Source organism: Lygodium microphyllum, chromosome 12 (assembly GCF_053477565.2).
Source record: "Lygodium microphyllum isolate KBCC chromosome 12, Lygodium_microphyllum_v1.1.10, whole genome shotgun sequence".
NCBI classification, from domain to species: domain Eukaryota; kingdom Viridiplantae; phylum Streptophyta; class Polypodiopsida; order Schizaeales; family Lygodiaceae; genus Lygodium; species Lygodium microphyllum.
The window spans coordinates 128,357,212-128,368,686 of NC_141146.1; the positions used below are offsets into that span (position 1 = coordinate 128,357,212).

Here is an 11,475-nt window from a genome sequence, read left to right on the forward strand (position 1 = left end):
GAAGCACACGAAAATTGAGGTTCATATAAAATCCCCTTCCTCTACGTTGAAAGGTTTAAGTGATAGGGGGCAACGAAGGATGGGCAGGAGTGGAGTGAGAATCCTATCTTGCATTACGACAATTCACTATAGCCCAGGAATTCTCCTGAAGAGACAAATTTCGCCCACCCGCAAGCGAAGCACGCTCCCCATCACCATGGGAAATGTCCTTAGTTTCATTACGACCATGTTGGGAAAGCTACTTAGGATCAACCACGGGCTTCTAAAACATCTGCTGAGGGAGGTATTACATTTTCATATATGGGTCCATAGGGCATTGCCCTACCTCCATATTTTTGTCGCATTCCGAAATGAAATGGCCCAATTAGCCACATTTGAAGCAGTGTCCTACAAAAGTACCCCATTTCAACTCATACAGTAACGTTTGTAACCCTGGAACCTCAAAAAGCATCTTCGTCGAGCGAGGTTCCTTGTATTCCAAAGCATACATGCCCTATTCTGATTGCGGGAAGCCATTCGAGATTCCACCAAAACCTCCCCAATGGTTCTCAAAACCAGAGGGAGGAGTCTCTAGAGATGTGTAGGAAAATCCACCACCTCTACCCAAATTGGGCATGCTTGTCTCATCACCTCTTGAAACTCAGCCATGGGCCTCCAAGGGACCACATGAACTAGTTGCCCATCCATAAACCAAGGAATGTGTTGCATAATAAGAGCCCATACTTCTACAGAACGAAAAAGAACCTCAAAGAACCCCTTCGGGCCATCATAAATCTCTTCCACTAGGGGGACCTGCATATGCCCTGAAACATCTTTGAAGCATTGATCAAAACTAGCAAGCATAGACTGTAACCAAGCACGAATTGTGGTGATCAAAGGAGTCCTTCCAGCAAAATAAAATAAGGTTGCCCTCTCATGGAAAGCAGCTATTTATTGTAAAACCAAGTTAGTTCCCATGACTGTAACTACTTGATCCCCATCCGATAGTGTGTTAGCTTTATCCTCATTACAATGGACATAATCTGACATAAGATGGTTGGCAATGGCCAACATGAACTGTAAAGATCCATCGGGTTGTGAACACAAAACATGAACCTCTGGTTGAGACAAATTTGAGCCCAAGACCGGTTCTTTGACTGACAACCTACGACATTTGCCCAAGTCTTCACTATCCTGCAATGGCCCGAGTTCATCAGCCGAGGAATCACCATCCAGATCGATGAAGTCTTTGTCATTCCTTGCCCAATCTGTTGATCAAGCAAGGCCATATCGATGCCATTAGATTCTAGAGGCCGAGTGTCGCTTTCCATTTCACCACTGGTAGGAGAAGTCATCCTTACAGGATCAAATCGAAGGTGTAGGCAGTATCAGGGCGGTGCAGGTGGTGTCAGAAATGGTGCAGCCCGATGATGACGATTGGGAAGGAGAGAACCACAGCAGATCAAGAACGAACGCAGCGGGAGTAGAAAGATGATGAAAGAACGAAAATTGGTCGGAAAAACAAGAGGAAGAAGGCCGCTGGCTATGAAGATGATCAGTAGGCCGTCAATACACAATAATATTGTAGGCTGGAGAGGCCTTCCAGTCGATGAATAACCGGCTCTTCGCAAGCGCGATTGGTTCTCTCTCTCTCTCTCTCTCTCTCTCAGTCGAGCGCATAGGGACAGGGACCTGCAATACCTTATGCAAACTGCGCGCAGGTGGCACAGGCTAGGGTTCGTTCAAGTCGGTGCATAAGGCCTAATCATGATAGGTTGCCATCGCTCGGGTCCATTTCTTCACGATTCGTCTCTCGTGTGGCTGCCTCAGCTCTGCGTGCTGACGCAGAGCAGGATTGCGCAAGTGTTCACTTACATAGCTCTCTCTCTCTCTCTCTCTCTCTCTCTTATTCACTCTCTATCATGGTGATTAAGATTGTGATTTCATGTGTGTGTGTGTGCGTATATGCATAATACATAATATATAAATATATATTATTTTTTATTTTATGTTGGTATTATTATATACATTAATATTTATGTTTTACCATTGCAATATAATCATGATTATAAATAATACTATAAAATATATAGATATGTTTTAATACTCTATCTCTTTAGAAAATATTTTTGAATAATGGTTTGATCCATTTTGAATACTTTAATTATATGTTTAATTTCATTTTTCTTTTTTATAGTTCTCTATGTGTGTGTATGTAAAGAATGGAAAGATAAATTATATTTTAATATATTTACTTGGAAAAAATAAAGAAAATACTAACTACACTTACTATAAGGTGTAAAAGACTTAATTTCTCATCATCCAATAATAATATAAGTATCTATCACCTTCATCTGCTTGTCTAAGCTTCCATGGCTACTTTCTCTCACCATTATCTGTCTTTCTCTCTCCTGTAGTCTTCATCTCTCCTCTAGTATCCATTTCACCTCTAAGTTCATTCTTTGACAAGTGGTATTAGAGCTTCAATCTTTGATCAATTTCCAAGTCCATTTTCACCCACAAAACTTCAGGAAAATCTATTTCTTCTCTCGTATAGTGATATAAGCTATGATAGATCTTGGCAATGACTAGCAAGACTTCCACAGGTGGTTGATAGGCCTATTTGAAGGCTCACATGAGCTTTGGACAAATTTAGAGGTGAATGGGCTAAAATGGCAACTCATCCACCAAATTTTAGCCATTTTCAAGGATATCTTGGGCAAAATTGTTGTTAGAGTGGTAAAAAGTTCTCCCTCACCTAGTTTTTCTAAGGAGATGAGCAAGAGAAAATGGAAATTTGCAATTTTGATGGTTTGAAGGTGCAGAACCAACACAAGAAACAAAGTTACCAAATTCTCAAGGCCTTAAATTTGTAGGCAAATTGGGAGATAAGATCAAAATTGGTTGTTGGAAAAAAAAAGTAGAGGTCAACTAGGAGGACGTAGCATGCAAAGCAAAATAGTTTTGAGATATTCGCTTGTTGTAAATGGGAATATTTAAGAAAAGAGCTTTTGTTAGAGTTCTTAAAATGATAGCCTAGCATAATCCTACTTCACCTTTTTTGTATACAAAGTTTTCACCAATAGAATTACTATGTTTTCATGTTTAACTTTTTGAAAATAAGAAAATTGGTATGTTCTTTGTGTGTTCTGTATTTTGAAGTAAGGTCAGGGGTTCAAACCCCCCTTATAGATTCATTGCATGTTTCTAAATTATTAGAGTACACACGTGCACATGTTTTGGAGGCAAATTTCAAGTTATCTATCCTCATGGCTCCAATTTTCCGATAATCTTGTCAAATATCCGATCATCCTAGTTTACTTGCATGCCCTAGTTTACTTACACCATGTGACATTTCGATGAGCAGCCAAGATTGATCTAAAATGTGCCCCTTCTTTCCAACCATTGATCCCAACTCTTCCTCTTAAATGCCTATGTGAGATAGTATTGAGGGCCTACCATGGCGCATGCTTTCTCTCTCTCATGTGGTGTATTGAAGAGGGGTTGCCAATGTTTTGAGAGACTTTGGTCTATCCTTTACATTCATGCACTATGTATGCACCTGCTGAAATGGAAAGCCACTATCTCGACTTTTGCGTGAAGCTCTCACATAAACCAAGTAGCCATGACCTTCACACACATACTCCCCCTCCCTCTTGTCCTGCAATGACACCAAGAAGGCATCAACAAAAGTCGCCATGATTGATAGTGAGTTACATACAACATGAAAAAATTGAGGCAATCAATAGCATGAAAAAGAAAAAAGAGAGATGTGAATGGATTCTCCTGATGGATTGGAAGTCTTGAAGGAATCCTATAGCTAGGAATGTCATGGGTGGACAAGATCCAACTATGTTTTGTTGAGAATGTAAGCTTCGGTGTTTGCGGGTGTGTATATGTGAAAGCACTCTTATGTGCTTAAGATTGTATGGGGCATGAATATGGATGAGAGATGTGGACTAAAAGTATGCCACATAGGGCACATATGTAAAGTGTGGGTTGTATAGTGTCACATGGGGACACACATGGAAAGTGTGAGAGATCATTGATGGAGCATTTCCTCCTTTATATATGTAACTAGTTCATGCAATGAAAAACAAGAAGAGAGCATTTGAGTGTGCATATTGTGTGCCTTCTCTTCATAGCCATGGAGTTCCTTGTCTGTTACAATCCACCATAATTATGTGTTAATCATGTTGTACACACCATTATCAACCCTGCACTGGGATTCTTGACATGGTATCAGAGCCGTGGTTAGGGCTCTTGATCATGGTGTACTTATATATGTAGATATCATTGTATGTGGTTTTCTCGAATTTAGCCCTAGTATGTTTTAGCCATTCTTTCCTTAAAAATCTTGCACACTCATTATTATGTTGTTTCACGATTTCAAGGGAGCTAAAATCTTTTGAGAATAATGAAGAGGCCATAAATGAAGGATCTTGGTATAATGGAAGCTGGAAATGGAGTTTTTCAACACAAGTCGTGGAGCCATTGTCAACAAAGAAGCTGCTAATAGAAGGCAAAGGTATTTGGTCGTTTTTTCTCTTCGGTTACTAATTTTGAGCATGGAAGAATGCTCAAATAAGAGAAAGGTTGCTGTTGCAAGGAGCATGTAAAGATGCACATGCTTGCTAATCATTGGAATGGCAAGTGGTGTTGGGTTGGCTGCAATCCAAGTTGGAACATGGTGGTTGAGGCATGTCTCATGTGTATACTCAAGGATGAGCATGTGGAGTGGAAGCAAGGAAGGCTTTCACATAGTTTGTACCTTAGAGGCTTCTTGAAAAGGAGAGAAGCTTTTGAAGAGCACTCTTGAAAGTGCACGCAGTTTTTACAGTTCTAAGCAAGGCTTAGGAGGCAACACAAATACATTTGGTACCATTGAAAGAAGAGTTCATAAGAGCACTTATAGTGCTAATTTGCCTTGCACCAAGAGAATGTAGATATTGTGTGGCTGAAAAGGAAAAAGAGAGGAAGGTGGAGAGGAAGAAGATATGCTTCAAGCAAAGAGGAAGGCTATGAGGTGGCATTCCTCCTCGAGCCTGGAGTTTTGGCCATGATGTCCCTCAACCCTTGCCCGTAAAATGCCTCCTCTATTGTCCACTCTACTCCCATGTGGCCTCCTTGGCAATACTTGGTGCTTTCTGATGATCAATATTGTAGAAAGCAATGTTGACAACACTACAGGGAGAAAGACAATGCTATGTTAAATTGAGCTTGTGGCCCAATTGCATCGCTGCCATATCCATGTTGCTGATTGATGGTAATGATAGAGAGCAGCCACAATCCACGAGACCTGATGGAAGTGAGAGAGAGAGTAAGCAGATGTGGTAGCTTGTAGACAAAGAAGAATCAGTCCGTTGACAAATTTACATGTAGTAATAGGGTAGCTCCAGAGACAACGTCAACTGCAGGAATATTCCAATGTATAGCAATGTCACGTGCAAGCTATGAAAGCAGGTGGATGTTGCAGGTGCGGCTAGCTGATGGCAGTGTTGTGTAGAGACTACTAAGGCAGTGGCAACAAATCATGCTATTCAAGTAACAGTATTAGATGAAGAACAAAAGGTGCAAAAGCAGCTACTATAATAGGTCAACTTCAAAAATATCAGAGTATCACATCTATGGACAAGAGCTCAGGTAGTTGAGGTACTCTATAGAAGAGTTTGTGCAAAACAATCATATGGCTATGGATGCCGCATAAGATCATGCAACACACAGATCCACTATTACAGGTCAAAATGCCTTATGCCAAAGCTATAGTCCTAGGCATTAGAATACCAAAAGATGTGGTTGTTGGGGTACACACTACATCCTATCGCAGCTGTGGGGTGCATCCCATCGTAGCTAGGGTACATCTTGTTGCATCTGGTGTGCCAGTGAAGCATCAATAATGAGTGCTCCACCTACCTCAACTAGATCTTCTCCAACCTTAACAATGTCCTCGAGCTCCTCATTACCTATCTCAACTCCAACCTCCCCAATGCCATCATCTATGAAGAACACCCAAAAAAACCCAAGCAACACATTAGCAAAAGGAGAAATGAAAGAAAATGATGTGGAAGAAGATGAGAGATGATACGGTGCCACTTGTCTCACAAGGATAAACTCTTATTGTTAGTTTTTCATGAAAATGAATATTTTTGTGAGTAGTCGTTCCCACATGATAAACAAGAGCCACAATGAATTCATATCTGAGCATATATGCTTAGAAACATGCAATTGTACTCACCCATGGTATTAGGGTACTCTACCTGAGACCACTTAGAGGCTCAAAATGAATGTATTAATATGCATGTGTATCTCGACAAAGTGTGTTTGAGACAAGGTTGCACAAGAATTGACTTGTGTTAGGTTCTCTGCCTGAAACCAATAAATTAAGCCGCACCAACCCATAACTAAGTTACAACAATGTACTCTAACTAACCTACCTAATAACTAAAACTAACTAGGCTACTAACAACTAACTAATTAAACAACTAACTAACCAAAAAGTAAAAATTAACTAACCAACAATCAATTAAAAATTAAACTAACCCTAAACCACTAAGAAAACAATTTAAGGTGCCAAACTAGCAATTTAAACTAAACCTACCTAACCATTAACTAACTAAGCTACTAACAACTAACCTACCAACCAAACTAATAACATAAAATAAACAATTAACAACTAACGTTAAACAACTAAAGTAAACACACATTTAAACCACTAACTTAACCTACCTAACTACTAAAAATTTTAGCTGACCCCAAAAATTCTAACCTAACCTACATAACCACTAACTAACTAATATACTAACAACTAACCTACTCTCTCTCTCTCTCTCTCTCTCTCTCTCTCTCTCTCATAAAACAACTAACTATGCTAACAACTAAACTAAACTAACATATCCTACCTAACCACTAAGTAGGTAAGCTACTAACTCACTAACCTACTTACAACTAAGTTACAATAAGCTACCAATTAATTTACAACTAAATAACTAATAACTAATCTACCTAACCACTAAATAAAAACACACACACACACACACACACACACACACACTCTCTCTCTCTCTCTCTAACCACTTACAACTAACCAAACTTACCTAACCTAACCACTAACCTAACCTACCTAACAACTAACTAACTAAACTAACTGAACTAACCTAACCTACCTAACCACTAACCTACTAAGCTACTAACAACTAACTAATTAAACAATTAACTAACCAACGATTAAAAACTAACCAACCAACAATCAATTAAAAATTAAACCAACCTACTCTCTCTCTCTCTCTCTCTCTCTCTCTCTCAACTAAACTAACTTACCTAGCTACTAACAATTTAAGCTAACCCCAAAACAACTAAACTAACCTAACCTACCTAACCACTAACTAACTAAGCTACTAACAACTAACTTACTCTCTCTCTCTCTCTCTCTCTCTCTCTCTCTCTCTAACTACTTACAACTAACTAACCTAACCTACCTAATCACTAACTAACTAAGCTAACTAAACTAACCTAACCTACCTAACCACTAACCTACTAAGCTACTAACAACTAACTAATTAAACAATTAACTAACTAACAATTAAAAATGAACTAACCAACAATCAATTAAAAATTAAACTAACCTACTCTCTCTCACACACACACACACACACACAACTAAACTAACCTACCTAACTATTAACAATTTAAGCTAAACCCAAAACAACTAAACTAACCTAACCTACCTAACCACTAACTAACTAAGCTACTCACAACCTACTCTCTCTCTCTCTCTCTCTCTCTCTCTCTAAAAACAACTAACTATACTAACAACTAAACTAAACTAACCTAACCTACCTAACCACTAACTAACTAAGTTACTAACAACTAACTTACTCACACACACAGACACACACACACACACACACACACACTCTCTCTCTCTCTCTCTCCGCGAGATAGTCGCTGTGCCGTGTGGGACAGTCGCGGCACGCCGCCTTTTGACTTCGCTGTGCTGCAGCCTGCCACCCTGTGACTTCGAGTTGACTTCGCGCCGTGCTGCTGCAGGTTGTGCGTCGCGACTCGCCAGTCCCCTGACCGTGTCGCATGTCCCCTCCCCAGTTCGCGTTGACTTCGTGCCGCTTGTCCCTTGACCGGCTATCCCTGACTGGGCCCTGACCGCCGGCTGCCGCACGTTGCGCGCCGCACTGTTGCTGCGGACTATGTGGCGCTGTCGGATTGCGTGGCGCACCCGGCTGCGTGCCACGTGGTCCTGTCGATTGGAGACCATGCGAGCATGGCAGTAGGACTGGAGACCGTGCCAATTGGAGAGAGAGAGAGTGTGGCAGTGTGCGTGAGAGAGAGAGAGAGAGAGAGAAGACTGACCTGCTCGTGCTTGCTGCCTCCTCTCCTGACTGCTGTCTGCTTGTCCCTTGACCGGCTATCCCTGACTGGGCCCTGACCGCCGGCTGCCGCACGTTGAGCGCCGCACTGTTGCTGCGGACTATGTGGCGCTGTCGGATTGCGTGGCGCACCCGGCTGCGTGCCACGTGGTCCTGTCGATTGGAGACCATGCGAGCATGGCAGTAGGACTGGAGACCGTGTCAATTGGAGAGAGAGAGTGTGTGTGGCAGTGTGCGTGAGAGAGAGAGAGAGAGGACTGACCTGCTCGTGCTTGCTGCCTCCTCTCCTGACTGCTGCCTGCTCTGCTCTCCTGACTGCTGCCTGCTCCGCTCTCCTGCTGCCTGCTGCCTGCTCTTGCTTGGTGCCCATGAAAGTGAAAGTGAGAGTGAGCGGACGAGGTGCCATTAATTACTCACATGATTCAGGATAGAGAAACGTAAGTGGTTTAATCACTCACATGATTGGGTTGCCCACGCATTATCTTATAATTCACAAATTTACCACACCTAATACCAAGCCTACATGGCAAGTGTAGAATGATTCTAAACCTGGCACGTTTTTCTCTAGATTCAATATCTCATGAGTTTTTTTTTCCAGTGAGAAAGGCTTGAATTCAAAAGATGCCTTGAGCGTTTTATCAATGCGTTTCTCTTTTTGTCCACTTGGCATCCACATGTGCATTGTTAATGTGTCTCTCCCTCTCTCCTCTCTCTCTCTTTTCCCCTCCCCCCTCCCAAACAAGTCTTCAATCCACCTCACATGCTTGAAGAGATTCACCTCAACCACAAGCTCACACAGCATGCCTCTCTACCAAGCTACTACACCTCATGACTTTGAGAGCTTCCTCCCCTCGAACATTTTCGTCTTATTGTGTCTTAGTTCCTCAACCTCAAAGCATGACTCTCCTCTAATGATACCATGGCTTTTATGGCCATAAGCTCTCCAAAAAAGATGAGTATGCTAGCACTTTGTAAAATGTGGTTTCTAATCTAACTAATGGGCTACCTCTCTTAGTGAGTTGAAAGTATATTTAAATCATATATTGCTATTGGAGTCTTTGTTCTTATTTATGTCATCTATGGACTTTTCTAAATGCTTTAAAATGTATACATTTGAGTCACTTTTAAGAAAATTCACTTTAGCCCCCATAAATAAAGTGATCCACAACAACATCATCCACATGAACAAGAAGGGAACTACCAAGCTTGAGATATATACTCACTAGTAACAACATAGACCATAGCTAGGGGAATTATAGCATTGCTATTGCAACCTTTTGGGTGTCCTTGATTATTCGTTAAGGGTGGACGATTATGTAAAAAGAGGTACTACCCCACCACACATCCCATTATGTGTATATAGTTGGGTGTTGGCTCCTAGGTCGGTTCTAATGCAGCTCAAGCTAGGGACATCACCTACAATTGCTAGACAATGCATTCATCCACCTCAACATTGATCATTGATCAATTATTACTGGACAATGCATTTATTAACTAGCTAATCTAAACGAATAAATTGAATAATAGAACTACATACATGAGGGTAGACAATGTTCATCGTAGCTCATCATTGTTTCTACTATTTGATCTTCACACAATGCAATTGCTAAGGTTTACTTGAGACATGTTGGTTTTATTCAAGTGGTTTGAATGCTAGCTTGGACCACTTGGGTACTTGACGCGGGTATCTAAATTTCATTGAAGCATGTACCCTTTTGTCTTGCGCTACAATAGTCCTACCACTTTTAAGTGAAAATCATGTTGATAAATGTGAGAGAGAGAGAGAGAGAGAGAGAGAGAGAGAGAGAGAGAGAGAGAGAGAGAGAGAGAGAGAGAGAGCCTAGATGTATGCATGCGTAAATCCTATTAATTGGGTATCCCTGTACTCATATATTCATAAACTAAGGAAAGGATGCTGCTTTTATATTGAACAAAGTATAATAATATAGTGTACAAAGGGTACCATCTATATCCAATGTTTCCACATTGTTATGCATGAAGTGGGACTTCATGTTAGGTGAAATAGATTAATCTAATAGTGGCACATATACTTTGAGTACTCCCTCATTTATAATAAAGACTTTCTCACACAATCATAGGTTGTTAGAGTTACTCTCAAGGCTCACAAATCCATATGGTGTGATATGGGCTATGCCATTTGCAAGGAGAAAACCATGCATTATGCCATCTTCAATGAGAACTAAGACAACCTAAAGTGAGAGAGAGAGCTTCGTTATTAGGGTTTCTTGTCTATAAAAAAGTAATGGCACCCATTCCAACTTGGATGCTATGCACATTAACAATATTCTCCTACAAATGTCGGTGTTCCATAAAGAACACATATTTGAAAAGTAATTATTTTGAGAAAAAGCTTTTTCCTCACAAAAAGTGAAGTGAGCGAGGCGTAACCTTGTGAGCTTTGGAATGATTCACACCATGTGAAGTGCGATAGCAAGCATGACCAGCAACACATTGAAGGTAGGCCGTTTCAAAATTTCAACTTGTTATTGTCCATGGTGAGATCATTCCCTCACTTGAAGTAACTCTTTGACCATTACTACTGGCTAATGTGAAAACCTCATTGTTAACCAGGAAAAAAAAAACTCTTTTCTCTCGCTACACTGTTATGTTGACCGGCCTCGTGATGACATCATCTTGTTTGTTTAGGCCACTACAAGATGGTGATTTGTCTGAAGGAAAATAAGTTGGCTAGTGCTGCGAGGCAGTACACAAATGACCTACTTTACATCTCGCATTTTGCCCTGCAGCCGAATGCTCGTTGAATCTACCATGTAAAGCTAAACCAACTGTATACACGGAAGCTGCCGTAGGAAGTGTGGGTGCCTTGGTTTGTTATTCCTCCGGAGAAACAGATAGAGAGAGTGATCATTTTAATGTTGATTTCGATCCTCCGGACTGTTTTCACTTAATAAGCAAGAGATGTGAAGAGTCCAACTCCTCGATTGATCCAATGGGCCTGAGGTTGGTCACTTGGTAGCTCTATGTGCATCACAAAATTTGTGGAGTGACCAGTTGTGGACAAGGTTCCTGCAGAAGTCCATTTTTGTAAGATATAGCAAGAGAGAGAGGCGTTGTGCGCACATGCGCACGCACA

The 11,475-nt window shown here is 41.0% G+C and overlaps 1 protein-coding gene across 5 annotated transcripts in view; it reads right to left on the minus strand.

Moving 5' to 3' along the window:
* Window positions 1-11,272: 11,272 nt before the first annotated feature.
* The window catches only part of LOC148028254 (uncharacterized), a 346,086-nt gene continuing 345,883 nt past the window's right edge, over window positions 11,273-11,475 (minus strand). For all 5 annotated transcript variants that reach the window (XM_087690038.1, XM_087690039.1, XM_087690041.1 and 2 more), the window contains one exon: window positions 11,273-11,408. In XM_087690038.1, the coding sequence (XP_087546164.1) occupies window positions 11,287-11,408 (122 nt within the window). In that variant the 3' untranslated portion in view covers window positions 11,273-11,286. The remainder of the gene's footprint in view (window positions 11,409-11,475) is intronic.